General features: G+C 34.4%; 1 protein-coding gene across 1 annotated transcript; it reads right to left on the reverse strand.

The window, feature by feature from the left end:
- Positions 1 to 6,319: 6,319 nt before the first annotated feature.
- LOC150099174 (uncharacterized) lies at positions 6,320 to 16,815 on the reverse strand. Its single transcript, XM_090404197.1, has 2 exons — positions 16,552 to 16,815; positions 6,320 to 7,793 (listed from the first exon to the last, which is right to left on the reverse strand). The coding sequence occupies exon 2, from the start codon at positions 7,713 to 7,715 to the stop codon at positions 6,348 to 6,350; it is 1,368 nt and encodes a 455-aa protein (XP_090260323.1). The 5' UTR covers positions 7,716 to 7,793; positions 16,552 to 16,815; the 3' UTR covers positions 6,320 to 6,347.
- Positions 16,816 to 17,612: the final 797 nt, after the last annotated feature.

The raw sequence follows: 17,612 nt of genomic DNA on the forward strand, positions 1-17,612 counted from the left end.
TCCCACATTAGTATCTCTTTCACATGTTAAGCAGTAGACGCCCTAATATGATGATACACCTTTGCAAAATGGTCGTTCTGTACCTCGGCCATTTTACTGCTTCACTCACCTCCTGACCATCATCACTGATTAAAGATATCTTCCACAGACATTCTTCCTCATATTTGCCACATAACGAAAGAACACTTTGGGATTCTTCTCCAAATCTGTTTGCCTTCCTTTTCCATGCTGGACAACTTTCTTTATATATATACCTCCATAGCATTTTCTTCTTCTGCAGCTTGTGCTTAATGATATCACTCATCTAAGTTTTATCTGATTAACCATCCTTACCTTTGGTATACAATTTAATACTGCTTCCTCCGGAACCTTCAATAAACTGGAACTACCTCCCATGCACTGCTAACATCCTCACCCTCAATGTTTTATGCCATAGCACAGATTAAAGATTATTCCTAAGATTATCTAAATTACCTGCCTTGTTTCTCCACATATCAACCCTTCTTGAAAGAATATTTCTCATGTTTTACAATCTCCCGAGTCAAGAGTTTTGTCAATCGGAGGCAATATGGCCACCTTAGTTGTGGATAGCTCTTCTGATTCTATGACCAGGTCCGATATTCTCCAAACCCTATTCCTCTCCATTACATGTGGCTTCAAGTAATCATCTCTTGGTAGGTGTATAAATTCCATTTCCTTCTTGCCATGTGATATTTCTTCCTTCCATCTTATCTACATAGTTGGTCTCCCATAATAATCTCTCGACCTGTACTCCTTGTACTAATTTGGCTGAATGTCTTCAGATCATCCATGGAACAACCAACTGTATATATAACTGGGAGGACTATATATAGTCACCCTATTTCCTCTTTAGTAGTTTCAGCTTTCATTTTGCTTTACCTGGTATCTTCAATTTTAAATAGTTTATAATCCATTCGTTTGTCTCCATGTGCCCCAGTTATTTCAAGTTTCTTTCTAAATACCTGACTCTTTTATATCACACAAGACTTCGTGGGTTTTCTTTCTCTCAAAATTTTCCACCCCGATACTCACCAAGAGTACATAATTACTGCCCTCAAGCATATAAATTATAATTTCGAATTGATATATTTATCAGAATAGCTTGAAGTCGTTCCATTTATATATATATATATATATATAGAGAGAGAGAGAGAGAGAGAGTGTGGCATGTAAGTTCTGAAGTTTTAAATTTTTTTTTTATTTTTTTATAAATAATAAAAAATAAATAATAAATAATAATAATTACGGGCCACCCTATATGTAGCGAGAAGAGTTTAAAATTATAACTAGATAACCTGCATAGCTCAATTGGAAGAGCAATATATTGCACCCATCAATTGGAAAATGCCTAAGTTCGTTTCTCCTCAGTATGAGAGGAATTTTTATATCAGCATTTTCATTTGAAGGTTTGTTAGTTGATCTCATACAGATGTAGCAGGGTTTCCTTTCAACCTGCGTACAGACAAATTGGCAATCAGAACAATTTACAGACTAAAAGAAAAACAAAACAAACTTACTGGTTGTGATAAGAATGCATTGATGGTAGTTGTGTGTGGTAGGAGAATTAAATAGTGGGGGAAGGTGGTTAGATTCGAGTAGAAGAATGGAGTACCGTCCTGTCCCGTGATGAGTCCTTGGATGTGCCATATAATGATAATTATTGCACAAAAAAAATAAAACAAAACAAAACAGTCCAAGACTTAGGACTGCTTTAAAAATTAAAAGAGAAATCACTCTCACCATTACACCAAACACCTCTTTTATGGTTATTTTATTACGTTTGTGCAAGAACTGTGGTGTCTGTGACATAGCTAATTTATCTAATCCAGCCATCTTTAGAGGATACAAGGGGATAAAATTTTTAAAATCATCTTACAATGCCTTTTATCCACCTAACCAATTTGGTGAAGCTCTAGATTTAACTTTTAAGCGTAGTTTCCTCTCCATCCTAAAAGAATTTACTGATAGCAAGCCACAACTATCAACAAATCGAAGGTGTTTCAAGAGAGAAAGAGAAGGAAAGGCAAACTGCTTCCATTTCGTAGACCTAAATAATAACACTTGCATAGCTGTGGTTCACATCTATACAAGTGTCAATTTTTATGATCAATTTTTCCTTTCCTAATGCAATCAAACAGATCCCATTACTGGGAGGAAAAACTGTGCCAGAGATAGACTTATTCTGGAACATAACAAAGAAAGCTGTCAGCTACTGGAACCAAACTTTGAACAGTCTTTCTCCATGTGGCTGCAGGCTATAGATACAAGCTTCATTTCTGCAAGCTACACAGGCACAATTTCAAAACTCTTACTGGAATTATGCCACTGTGGCAGGGTATAATTTAAACGACACTGGAGTGTAAATGTCACTTATCAACAAAAATATGTACATGTGATTCAATTATGGTTTTAATGGCATCATTTTTATTTGGAAAATTAATTGAATAATTGATAGTAATTGTTCAAAATTTAATTAAACTTCCTATTAAAAATCTGTGTTAAAAATATCAAGTCATTTCAGTTTGTTTTTGATCAAACCAATTGATCTAGCAATATTCAATGAACATAAAATTACATGTACAGTGCACCAATCATTAAATGGGTGGCAGTCTTATAAAACACTGAGTAACTTTGAAAATTCAACTTGAAACAATTTCTAATCCTAATTTATGTAAACAATTATAATGTCGATATGTATTTGTTCATATGCATGCGACTACAATATATATATATATATATATATATATATATATATAGTGATTTTCTATTATAGTTAAACTACAGTTCAAGAATTCAGATTATTCTCTATGTAGTCATAATAAACTATAAATTCAAATTTAGTTTGTTACTGAATAAAAATAAAAACAAGTTTTTATTGATCAGTGATTATGAAGAAGCAACGCTGATACTTCAGATACATAAGTACTGCATGCTAAAGCAACTCAAGGATAAGGATTGCATTCTTATAAGCTCTCAACTTATGAAACTCTCATAGTTTCTACAAATATTCGGCTTTGAAATAATGTTAGATCTCACATCCACTTTGCCTGTGTAATTATAAATTGATTTCTGGAATTTTCCATTTATTATTTTCGGACTGGGGTTGACCGTGGATAACTGAAATGGCAGATAAGGGGGAATTATATTATTAATTATAAAAACATTAATTAGAACTTTCCTATATTTTGGCAATGTTATATTGCCATCATCATGCTTAACAAAAAATAATGTTATGTGCAATAACCAGGCACTAACACTGAGCAAATAAGATTGAAGAAAGTCAGCTTAAAGTCCTAAATGGCACTTCATAGTGGGCTAAATTGGATAGGTTTTGCCATTGGGCTCAATAAGGGAGAATTATTGCTTCCAAAATTTGGGAAACTTTTCAGAGCTAAAGCAGATTTGAGGAACAGACTTTCATAATTATTTGCTACAGTGTAATAGAGTAGTTTCTTCTAGTGTATCATGTGGTGGGTGTCCAAAGGATGGTCAGTAAGTCACAAGTGGCTGTATTGGTGGAAGCAGATGTAGTTCTTGTGTTCAGAAATTCTGATATTGGAATTCCTGTCTGTTTGGCCATAGTAGAAGAGTTCACAACAGCAAGGGACCTGGTGGGTCTAGGGAATGAAGCTGGTCTCTGGTGGAGTGGATAACCTTCGGCATTCCCAAGAACTAAGTGTTTCTTTGGAGTTGCAAGCTATCCTACTACAGCCAAATGGGAAAGACTGCCAATATAAGAATTTCTGATCACCATGGACACATCCAGTTACACCAATACATCCATTTAGGAATTGCTGATCATGCTTTGGACACACACACTACAGGATACATTGAAAGAAGGTCAGTCTATTACAACACAGGAAATACAAATATGAAGGCTTTTCCTTGAATCTACCTGAGGACTGAAAAACTTTCCAAACTTCAAATTTAGGTGCATGAGAGAGCCTCAAATTTCATGAGCATTATTTCTCCCTTCAGCCCTGAAATGAAAATTACCCAATTTAGCCCACTAAGGAGGTGCCATTTATAACTCTAGGCCTGACATTGGTTATCTTTCAACTTGATTTGAATGCACATATTCTTTTGTGATCCTTGATAATGGCAATTGTTGCTGAAATATAGCAAAGTAATAGTTACAGTTTTTATAATTAATATTTTAGTATACATTATTATTTCTGAAAAAATAAGAGTTATGAGTAGCCAATGCATAAGCCTCTCTATCAGGATTACAGAAGACAGGCATTATCAAAAACCTTGTCCACAGAGCTCATGCAATCTGTTCTTCTAATTCCCTTCTGTTAAATTAATTAAATAAAATAAAAGATCACTCTAGTGACTAATGGTTACAATGAAGCTATTATTGAAAAAATTATTGACACTTACTTGTCAACCAGATTACAAGGTGATATGAAAAGAATTTCTATACTCAACTTAAAAGGGATGCCTCAACAAATTGTAAGAATTCTTTAGAAGTACAATCTATTCACTTCCTTGAAACCAGCTCAGAAACTACCTTCTTTTCTACATCTACCAATTATAAATTACTCCTCTCTACTTACCAGGGGTCTATAAAGTGCCCTGTTGGACAGACTAGCCACTGTGCTAAGACTAGAATCCAAGAACATTAGGACAACATTGCAATTTAAGAATCTCACAAGTCTGGCCTTGCTTTCAAGGCTATTAATACTGGATACAAAGATCTAGTATCATATATTATTCAATACAAGCATACTCTTGTCTGTTTTGCTTATGCAGGAAGTTGCATGACATCTGACTCCTCACAATAGTCAGTATTTAATCTCAGATTTTGCTTTTCATTCTGCCTTTAAATATACTATAGAATGAGATTGGGTTTAGTTCCACCTCTGGGCATAGCATCCAAATATTCTGCACAAACAATCCTCACCAAAACTGAGAGGATCTGATGTTACGAAACTTGCTATGCTCTAATATAAAAGTCTGAAACTAGTAAATAATTATAACAATTTTAAATGAGTGTAATCAGATAATCAGATATATACCTAGAAGAAAAATGTCATGCAGTGCAGTAGATCATTATTTACTCATATTAAAAATCAATTTTTTTATAATTACATAACTAAACTTGGTTTTTGAAAAATTAATTCAATTAAAAAGACAATCTTTAAAATGCATAATTTCCAAGAACTCACATTAATTCAGAAGGAAGTTAAACCATAAAAAGTTATTTTAACACTTAACTCCATTCTTTAATAAACTGTTTGTCTCACACTGCTTTTTATTCTCATTACTTGCTCCACTTCTAGAAGCCAATATTTTCTCAGTTTTTTTAATCTCAACCCACATTCTCATAAAAGGTTCTAATAAACATCACCAATTTGTTTTAACATCTTTCATATAATTTTCTTTCATTTTGTACTATTCCAATTGCACTGTTATTATATTTCATGTAATTCCTCCTTTAAAATCAGTTCTGGTTTAGAAAACATTTTAAAAGTTTCTCTCTCTCTCTCTCTTTTGGTACAGTCCAAAGACACTATCATCAATTAAATTACTTCTGAATTACATAAATCAGTCTTCCCAATACTTGATTTATGATTTCATTACATCTTTTATTATACAAATTCTTTCATGTGTAAGCTGATATGTGCAAATTTTCTCCAAAGAGAGTATGACACAATTATAAGTGATTCTAGCATACAGCATAGTTAGATGCTAACTTTCAAGTTGGCAAAGATTTAGATCACACTCTCTTCTAATCCAATGCACACGAAGTTTACAATAAAAATCATTCATTATTATTATTATCTAGGCCTCCATGGAGTCAAAAGACTCATCATGGGAGGTTGTTCTTAGGAAACACTAAGTTTATCATACCACTCCTTGAACTCATTGACCATTCTAGCTCTAACCACTCTCTCAGGCAATGCATTCCACAGTTCAATCACCCTTCAAGCCACTCCTCACCCTCTTGCTCACTGCTTCCTTTTGTAGCTTCCAGGTGTGACTTAGTGAATTCTTCATTGTGAATCATCATTAGTATGAACTGTAATAATATATAATTACACCAAGAACATCATTAATGCTTTCCTTAAGTATTCTTTAAAAATAGTTTAATATTATTGTAAAATTTTAAAGTATATATAAATTCCTAGAAAGAATTCTTATTTGCACAACAAATCAAAAAATTCTCTTAAACTCCTGATTGAATTTTAAGAAAATAATTTGGAGAAAAATTTCTTCACAGATACAACAGGTAAAAAGAGTTTTAATCAACAGAATTTCTTCTGTACTGTTTTAGGAGACTAAACTCAAAAAATCTCATTAAAAATTTAATAAACAAAAGGTCATTCATTTACATGAAACATTAGATGTCTTTCAAGATATGAAAGTCCTGAAAATGATTCACCACATGTTTCACAGGTAAAAGGTTTCTGCGGTTTCTGATTAGCATGAATTCTTTGGTGTCTTTTAAGATCTGCATTCCGGTTAAATGCTTTACCACAAGTTTCACAAGCAAAAGGTTTTGCATTAGAGTGAAGAACTGCGTGTCTTTTAAGATCAGAAGAATGTACAAATGATTCACCACAAGTGTTACAAGCAAAAGGTCTTGGTCTTGCATTAGAATGAAGAAAGGAGTGTCTTTTAAGATCAGAAGCACGTGAAAATGATTTACCACAAATCTCACAAGTGAATGGTTTCTCCAAAGTATGAACTAGTATGTGATTTCGAAGAGCAGAGGAATCAGAAAACGAGATGCCACAAGTTTCACAAAGAAATGGTTTCTCTTTTGTATGAATTCTAGTATGTGTTGTTAGTGAACTGGATTTTGAAAATGACTTGTTACAAGTGTTACATTTAAAAGGTTTTTCACCTGTGTGAACCCTTCTATGTGTGTTGAGACTGGACATACTGAAAAATGCTCTACCACAAGTTTCACATATAAATGGTTTCTTGTTATAGTGAAATTTCAGATGTGCTTTAAGAGTAGAATGATGTGAAAATGCTTTACCACAAGTGTCACACATAAATGGTTTCTCATTGGTGTGATATGTGATATGTATTTTAAGATTATATGAGTATTTAAATGATTTATCACATAGTTCACACTTAAAAGGTTTTTCATTTGTATGTGTTATTTTATGTATTTTAAGATTATAACGTTGTGTAAATGACTTGCCACAAGTTTTACACTTAAAGGGTTTTTCATTGTTATGTATTCTTTTGTGTTTTTTAAGAATGGAGTTTGTTGTAAAAGATTTACCACAAGTTTCACAAGCGAAACATTTTTCTTTAGTGTGAATTCTTGCATGAACTTTAAATGCACCAGAATGCAAAAATGTTTCCCCACACATTTCACAAATAAATGGTTTCTCATTGGTGTGAAAGGTCATATGTGCTTCAAGACTATTTGCTTGTGTAAATGACTGATCACATGTTTCACATGAAAAAGGTTTTCCTTTAGTATGGATGCTTGTGTGCACATTAAAAGCACCAGATTGTGAAAATGATTTCCCACATATTTCACAGATTATATCTTTCCTAAGAGTGTCAAATACATCAGGTTGTTTCACTACATCCAAGTTTTCAAGTGTATTTGCTGATGCTTCAAGTGTAACTTGTTCCTCATTATCATGGAATATTCCCAACTGTTTTTTTCCCTCGGGGTTGGAAAATGAATTTTCAATTAAACCTCTCACAAAAGATTTCTCCATGCTACTTTTCCATCATGTTTAGATATCCACAAATTAGAGACAGAGTCAGTTGAAATTATATGAACAAAGTCCAGTCAGCTGAAAAGAAAAAAATACATACTTTAATATTTACACATACATATTAGAATTAGGAAGAACATGCCAACAGTGAATGTATTTAGATATACTGTATTATTATAATAGAATATAATAATAGGGAAATATGATACCATATTTTTCCATGTATAAGACGAACCCTTCTTTTTCAAACCCAAATTTAAGAAATCAATATTTTAAACATAAAACAGAACATATTTGACTTCTTTTTTTTTTAAACATTAAAGCATATATTTAGTAATTAGGTAATATTTTTAAGATATATACTAAGAATTTATGCATCACTCTCAGTTCCAGGCATATCATTTTCTTCATCACTATTAGTTCCAGACATATCAGTTTCTTCAACCTCTACTACATGACTGCTGTCTTCTGAGTCACTGTCTACATATATGAGATCATCCTCAGTTCCATCTACGGCATTGCTGATTCCACATTTCTTGAAGGACTTCATAACCATCTCTTGCTTGACTCCATTCCATGAGTTTAGGATCCATTTGCATACCTCAGTAATGGGTGGTTTTTTTACTCTTCCTGTCGGTGTCAAGTTATTACCTGCTTTTAGCATACATTTATTCCATTCTTCTTTCATCAGAGCTTTGAAGGACTTGATAGAAATATCTAGTGGCTGTAGCTGACCTGCATGTCCACCAGGAATAACTGACAGCTGTGTTTGCAAATCTGCTGCAACCCTTTTTGTCTTTTCTGTTAAATGTGCTCACACAGAACTGATCAAACACGAGCAGAGCTGGCCTCTTCGAGAGCCCTCCAGGTCTTCTGGACCAAAACTTCACAAACCAAATAGCCATGAGCTCTTCTTCCATCCAGCCGTTCTCATGAACTCGGACAAGAATGTCAGGTAGTATTTTCTCTTTAGGACACGTTTTCCTCTTAAAAATGAGCATAGGAGGCTGTTATGTACTACTTTTATATGGTCCGGCTCTGTGTGACTATGTGACTGCCTTACTGTTATATCTCTAACTGTCTTTACTTTAGCTTTACAGTTAACATTAATTTCTGTATCACTTAATATCAGATATTCGTTTGCCGACAAATTTGTATTGATTAAAGACTGAATCAGCAGGCAACTAAACTCTGATATATTATCGAAGAATACTTAAAGAAAATGTAGGGATCATGAAGCATGCAGTCGTGGTCCCGACTCTTATATCACTATTGGTTTCCCCCTTAATGCACGGCATGTAAATTTTCAAACGGTAGCTCAATCCTCAAAAAGCATGACAAACTCATTTGATTGTATATAAAGAAACACATTTATTATGTATACATGTTAATCAAATCCTTAATCTTAAAAGAGTCTGGGTTTCCTTTACTTAATTAATCACATCCAAAACTTCTATATTATAGTCCCTTACTAGACACAAATTTCTCACTTCTATATGTACATCTATTCTCAGACTCTTATAACTAAGTTACCTAATATTATCACACATGTAATATTGCGTATATGCACAAGACAACTCAATAATTCTGACATGAACTTCTATAGGGTAATACTTCTTATTCTTATTTAATCCTCCCTCCAAAATTTTAGCTAACATTTAATTACGTTCTGACCATATAACATTACTGTTCCTAAATTACACAAACAGTTCGGACCTCGGCCTCATATTCGCCTGGCACCTAATATGCTTTCTTCTCAACCATAGTCAAAAGTGACCAAATCACTGACTGTTCTTATAGCACTACACGGAAGTAGCATGCTTCCTTAACTTCTGCTACCTTACTCCATGGTTACTTTAATCCAACATTTAACATAAGAAAATCTTATGCTTACCGTTCTTGCCTTGAACTGGATATTCTGGTCTGCTTACAGTATCTTCTCTGATGGCGGCCTTGCTATTCCTTTGTTTCCATACGAACCGAAAACACTCATACACAGATTTGAACACTGACGTTGATTTCATTAGTGGCTCTTTCTCTTATGGATCTGAATATATTGTAGTTGCAGCCTTGGCCCACGTAGCATACATAGCAAGGGGGAATTCTTGCTACACGTGGCAGCAAGCTCCACACAGCTCTCCGACAGGAAACTAGGTGCCGACGAAACCCGGAGACAAGAGAAAAAGAGAGTGATTCGAATCCCCGCCGAAGCCTTTATACCTCAAAACAGTTCCCTCACTCAGCAGTGTCGTCACGCATATGGCGACTGCCAATTGGACGCCGTGGCCACGGACTGTTTTTACATGGCTTAAAACATGCTCTAGCTTATACATATTTACTTGGCAATTTACACATGCTTTTATATTCTAATTCATTTACAACTATTCTCTATTAAACTCATGGGCTATTTTAACATTGTTCAGAGCTTACACACTTGGATATTTACATGTTCTTGGGACATTAGTCAGTACATTTCCCATCCGGAGGCATAAGCATGTCCTTATCCACTCCTTCTGAGATAACTTAATGTTGGGTAGGAAAAAAAGTGACTCATCATTTTTTTCCGACACAACAAGGCAGTTTAGTACCATCTGCATAGCATGAAAGCACAGCAGTATATATTCATGCCCACTGTCTTGAGTGCACTGTTTTGCCCCCTTTCATATCAACAGTTCTGTTGGAAGGCACATCTTGAAAACTGAGAGGCACCTCATCCATTTTTGCAATCTGACTTGGTTCAAAAGCATATTCTTTCCGAAATTTTATGACACAGGAGTAAAACTGTTGGATTTTATCGCCATAAGCTGGTGGCATTTTCTGGGGTAACTTGGTTCGTGTTCTCATGGCCAACCCTTCTCTCCTCATGAAATTGAAGCACCATTCTGCCTCATATTCAATAAGCTTGGTTGACACACATATCCCACTCAGGCTCTGCTCCATAATCCAAGTTTTAAGTCTCTGCTCCAAATTTGGCCATTTTGCTGGTTTTCCTCTTAAGGCCCTCTTCTTTTTTTGGCATCTTGAGTAATTGTTGTTCTTGTTTTCTTTACTGTCTAATCATACACTCAATGGGAGGAGGTCCAAACTGTCTCTCTGAAGCTTTATTTCCAAGTTCTTTTGCATAATTAATGACTTTTAACTTGAATTTTGAAGAATTATGACAATTGTTCTTTTTTTATTTTCAGACATTTTTATGGGCTAGGGCTCAAAATATTGTTAATGCATTAACTTATCCTGCCAATGAATTGCAGACATATCAATGCTTTCAGAGTTCTGATTGGTTTATTCTGAATCAGCTGTTAATGACGTCAATCTACAGAGTTAACAAAGGCTGTGATGGCAGAAGCCTGTTTGCAGAGACAAGGTACCAGAAGTTTTGCCACGGCAACTGTGGGTTTCTCAACCGGTTGCCACCTGTGAATAAGATGACCATCAATTTTCGTCAAAATTTTAGATAAAAGTATCGTCTTATACACGGAAAATATGGTATATCAGAAAAAAATAAAATTATTTCATTTACATAATAAAAATTACACTACAACATGGAAGCAAACTAATTTCAAGCAACTGTAACCAGAAAAGTAATTTTATTTCTAGATTTAATTATTTTATATTTTATTTCTCTATGAATATCTTTTTTATGTGCTGTATAATAACATTACTTTTATACAAAAAATAATATAAACACATGTCAGAGGATATGAGTTAAGACCAAAGACAGTCAATCTACAACAAGTAATAATATAAAAATGCATGTTAAGGACAGAATAGAGATTATGTAGCATGTCTTCTTTTAAGTAGCCTGACTGTTATTTGAATGCCAAGTGCACTTTCAAAATCCATATACTTTCAAAATCTATATAAAGTGAAAATTACTTTAGAACAAGACTGTCTAATTTTCTGATGCCAATGCAACAGGTTCACAACAGCTATATTTGTGAACTAAACAGACTAAATTACAAACTAAACAGAAGTTAAATATTTTATTCTAAATAACATTTATTATATGAATTACTCTTGTATTCTTACAAGAAATAAATCACAGAATTTAATGGTAGCATATCAGGTTAACCTCCTTTTGTGAGTTCAGTATCATGATACCTGTAGGTCAGCCATTCTACTATCCATGACACAAGCCCATTTTGCATTCCAATTTCTCTGAATTTGTATAACAAACTCATGTGGAATTCTGGTAAATGCTTTGGCAAAATGCTGGAATGAGTTTTCAGACTCCATAGAGGATTGGAAGGCAATACTAATATTAAATTTGTCAATAATTTGTCAAACAGATAGGCCTACAACATAGCATCATATCACAATGCCCCTTTCAAACTCTCTCAGTTCCTTTTGTAGCAATTTCACCCAAAACAGAGTTGCACTAACATGGCAGCATCATGTACCTCCAATTTATAATAGCTACAAACACGTTATTCCCATGAAAGTATGCACTGATTTCTTTCCAAGCAGTGTTCAATATGATTCCATACTAATACCAAATTAAGATTAGGAACATAAGACAAACTTGTGTGTAGCAATGTGCGCTCAGTTTGCAGCAGTGCAGAAAGGTGAAGCCCAAAATCTTGCAATTTTTAAAATTTATTTTATTCTATTATACTTTGTATTGATAGAGCAGTACTACTTATATATAACGTACAAAAACACAAGAAGGCCGAAGCCATTACATAAATAGAAAGATTACAAGAGTATCATCCGACATCACTCCATGGTATCCTATTTGTCATGTGCTGATGGTAATGCCAGGCCACCAGTGTACCCTGCAGGGGCCTCAAAGAAATAACTTTAACATCACTCTTGGATAAACCAAATAAAGACAAGTCCATAACTACCGGCACTCCACATGCCGTTCATAGAGATGGTGGCGCTGGTAAAATGAGGAGCCACCCCATACTCCTCTTCTATTTGACTGGCAAGGTCAGCATTTTGCTCATAGTACTAAACCTTGTTCTTAAGGCAATAGGTAAGTGACAGCCCAATACCCACTACCTGAACATCAATCACCCAAACACCACATTCTCTCCTCATTAATATATTTGGCTTTCTAATGCCAGAACTTGTTCTATAGTGTGGTCTCCCAGCCTTTGTTATTAAAACGGTTAGCCAATACGGAGACCACAGCATCATGACTCTGCACACGGACACTGTGTATCTGGAAACAGCATTGGGATATATGCAGGGGCATGCCAGTAGTGTCCAACACTTGTGTGCAAAACTTTAGTTGGCACCCTTATCCCCCCCCCCTCCAATAAAAAAATCACTTTAAAAAAACGTCTTTTTTAAGTATTTCCTCCTCTTTGGCACCTGTATGTGTCACACATACGGCTGGCACGCCCCTGGATATATGAGACAAAGTCTCGCTGTAACAGCAGCCAGCCCTACAGCTAATCTCTTCACTGCCCCATCAGACTGTGAGGCCTGAGTGGACAGGGAATTTATTCTAATCCTTATTAAATCAATAAATTCAAAACCTGTAAGTAATCTAGTCCTGTCACATACCCACTGATGTTGTGGGGGTTCCAAGTGTGCCTCTACTAAAGAGGTGTCATCTACAGAACTGTAAAGCAAAGATGCCCATCTCTTATACTCATCTCTTGCTGTCTCAATCTGGGCACCCTAATACTGGGTTCACCCCTTCACATGTCTAAAGCCCTCTTGGATACTAGGGCTATGTAAAGCTCTCTACAGATAGGAGAGGAAGAAGCTGCAAATATTCTTATTCTAGATAAGCGAACCCATGGAATCAACCACCTTAGTGATGGGATCCTGAGCCTGCCGTCCTTCATCCAAGCATGGATGAAACAGCGCAAACAGCCCTATCCATTCGGGACAGTACAGAGACAGCAACTTGGATATGCTCCTCAAAGATAGGCTTGCAGGAAATGCCTGGTCAAGGAATTCATGCAAGGTCTATTTTTCTGAAGGCTACGTGAATAAGGTCATCAGCAAAAGCATTGAAGAAAGAGGCACCTGGAAAGTAACTAATATGGTTAGGAACAGAGCAAAGAAACTCATCTATGATGTGATTGAAGAATAAAGGAGATAGGTGATCTTGAAGTACTGCAGTATACCCATTCTGTTATCCAAATCAAGCTACTCCATTATAGAACATGAGCATATTGTTAATGCAAGACATACTTTAAAGAAACCACGTAATCTCTACAGCAGATCACAGCACCATCTCCACTTCTGGCTGCAGGTACTAATTATCCTCTTTAATTCCTTAATGATCACTAATAATTAGTCTATAATTAACTGATTAGCAATATTCATATTCGTGTATATTACAATAATCTTGCCATTGCTCCACAAAATAAAAATCTTGCTCATGCTGCACTCAAGTTGAAGAATTCAATTTGAGTACAGAATTTCAGGCATTACCCTAGAACATTACTTTATGCTGAGACAAGAAATAGTTTTAATACCTAACTCATCTACATGTATGTTTTCATCCAGTTTGCTCCTCTTAAAACCCAGAGAGCTAAATATATCTACCTAAAATGCATATTACATGCGAGTGATCAGTCAATAACTCAGCCATTTCTAGTGCATCCAATACTTTCCTACCATCCAAATTCACTAATGTAACTCTTTCACAGTTGTTCTTCCTGTTTACTTACTATTTCACAGTCCTAAATATAGTTGTCACTTTATATGCAAATACTTTTTTTTTCTTTTTTATACTGCTCTTGAGTGTAGTCATCACTCATTTCATATTAATGGACAAATTTCTTTTTATAAATCTCTGGGCTTAGATTTATCTATTTAACTCCCATGCAAATTATTCTCCATACAACTTCTCTCAGTTACCCCAAGACTATTTTCCATGCATGCTAATTTTTCAGAAATGAAGCTTCTCAGTTTATTATGATCATCTGCATTACAATTCCACATAGACCGAATAAAATATAAACTTTATTAACCACTGTATTAGCCAGGACATTTATATAATGTCCATAATTACATGGATCCATTGAAATCAATGTAATCTTAGGATATTATAGAAAAAAAAAATATGAATATGAAGCATATATTTCTGATATTTTTTTTCTATTATTATTATTACGGGCAACTCCAAGGAGTCGACAGACTCATTGAGGGAGGCCCTAACATCATGTCAAGAACAACTATTTGACATTCACACAGTATCTATCATACCTCGTCTTGAACTCATGCATGGTCATAGCACCAACAACAGACTCTGGCAGCTTATTCCACTCATTCACCACTCTCCAAGTAAAAAACCTAGCTCTAATACCCCTGCTAACCACATTCTTGCCCAGCTTCCATGTATGGTCCCTAGTCCTCCCACCACCAGTCCTGTTCTCAAAAATATCTTCTGGAATAATCTTATAGAAACCCTTCAGTAATTTGAATGTCTCAATCATATCATCCCTTTTCCGCTTATCGACCAATTTTTGCAACCCACAAATCTTAAACCTGTTCTCATAAGGTTCATTCCAACCACATTTTTCTATATATTCCTATTTAGTGTACTATTCTGTTCATATGTATTATTTATGCATAAAAATTATGCTAAACACCCCACCAATGAAAAATTAAAGAGGTTTTGTTTTGGGCTTCTAGCTATAATAAAATTTTATAAACTCTGTTTAAAATGTATGAAAAATTAAAATTTTTCAAGTAAAAAAACTATTTCATAAGGAAACGCATACAATGGTATACAGAATATTCTGGGAGATCTGGATTTGAATTCTGTCTAAGATACAAAGAATTTTCATAAGGGCTTTTCAATTGAAGGTGAGTTAGCCAGTGTTACAGAGGTCATGGAATTTTTCCTGCCTGAAACTCAGTTCATTTCATTCCAAAAAAAAAAAAAAAAAAACGGACAAAACCAGCTGTAAGTACAAATGCATAGCCTTATAAGCCTGTGTCGCTTTGGCCATAAATCCAAAACAACCAACAAACATGGTATAGAAAAAAATTATATGAATTTGAAGTGTACATATTTGATACATTTGATTCCTGTGTCCAGTAGGGAGAAAACTGATTGCACCTCTTAAATGCACAGATTGTAACCTCCATCACTATTCATGGGCCAAATAAAATCATTTCAAGACTCACTTACTGATTATTCTGAAAAGGTGTTTTTTTAATTAAAATTTTTTAATATTTCATTTATTGTACTGTTCTGTCCATGCATTATTAATGCACAGATATTATGCTAAACACTCAAAATGAAATATTAAAAGGGATTTTTTTGGGCTTCGACAGTAATAAAATTTTATTTCAAGAAACTCAGTTGAAAATAAATTAAAATTGAAAATTTTCTATGTAAAAAAGGACTATTTCATAAAACACATCATATTTGGAGAGACCCAAGTTCAAATCCTGCCTAAGATACAAGGAATCTTTTTTGAACTGAAGGTGAGCTAGTGAGTGTTACAGAGGTGGTGGGATTTTTCCTCCCTGAAACTCGTTTTTGTTTTTCATTCCAAGAAACCAGACAAAACCAGCTGTAAGTACCCATGCATATTATTATAGCCTGTGTTGCTTTGGCCCTAAATCCAAAAGCAAACAAACATACCATACTTTCATTGCAGCTTTTTATTATCATTTTCTAGCTGAAGCCAAGTGCACTCTAATGGTACACAGTCACCTGCAACCATATGCATATTATTTCATGTTACTATTTCAAGTTTGCAACTGGCAATTTCCATTAAGCAGAAAATTTTGGTGAAGATAAAATAGTCCAAACTATATTCCGCTGACATATAAAAGTAATTAATTGATTTATTTTTTAACTACATACATTATGATTCAGCAAAATAGGCTCACTCAAGCGGTAAACATTGCTTACCTATTTGCTCTCAAGTATATACAGTATACTGATCCGTTTGCAAAAACGCACGCGACACGTAATCTTTTCAGGATAGATTGTGAAAGGAGACCTTTGTTTGCTAGAGTATAAAAAAGTGAATGTACATCTAGTTTCTTCAATGCACCGGCAATTTTTGCGTGAATATACACACACGTTACTTTCGGTAAATTCTGTTCGCCAAGAACATTAGCACTGATTACTTCGAACGTTACAATCATGAAACTAAATATACTATTATAATCACTTCTTAGAGGGCAGCCGCGTGGGTAAAAAGTGCCTTGGTAACAGTTATATTTCAGCGCCCCTATAAAATTGAAATTGCAAATTTAAAATGAAATGAATTTCAAGAAATTTTTATTTATTTAATAAAGAAATACAAGATTATACGTATGGGTACATAAAAAAGAAGGCAACTGAAAAAAAAGTTGTTTTCAATTATCACAACACAATTCAAACCTGCTTTAACCCACCACCAGGGTGACCACTCAGCAAAAATATTTATTACTAACTTATGCAGGAAAAAGGTACTAGATCTCAACAAAAAGTACTAAATTTTTATTTGCTTTCGTTTCATTCACTCTATTTAGGACATTTTACGGTATTATTACCTTATTATCATAGATGAACTCAATGTAAAACCGCTAAATTAACACATGTGTAACAGATATGAAAATAAAAAAAGTCAAAACGCACCTTACTGTAGTCATCTATGAGTCCAAGAGCTGCAGTTGTCAATCATCATAATAGAAGTATGAACTGTAACTCTACTTCACATGTGTATTAATTTACCATATAATTTTTAGTCTCGTTTTAGTGTTTAAAATAATGTAACATTAAATTTTCAGTTATTTATTATGCTATTTACATATATACAGGGATTCCCACCCACAAGAAAAACACCGGTAGTATATATTCATTATTTATTTATCAGATTTTGCTAAATTAACTCTTCAGAAATAGTAAAATCTGTGGCTGATGAATATTTTAATTTTTCTTTTGTCAAAAGGAGTCCATTCATCAACGGAGGTTTTTTTTTTTTT

This window comes from Typopeltis vanoorti, chromosome 14 (genome assembly GCF_054136105.1).
Source record: "Typopeltis vanoorti isolate ZY-2024b chromosome 14, IOZ_Tvanoo_1.0, whole genome shotgun sequence".
In the NCBI taxonomy this organism is placed as follows: domain Eukaryota; kingdom Metazoa; phylum Arthropoda; class Arachnida; order Uropygi; family Thelyphonidae; genus Typopeltis; species Typopeltis vanoorti.

What these genes read in the sequence shown, in the direction of transcription:
- LOC150099174 (XM_090404197.1), bottom strand. Translation starts at nt 7,715, where the DNA reads ATGGAGAAATCTTTTGTGAGAGGTTTAATTGAAAATTCATTTTCCAAC.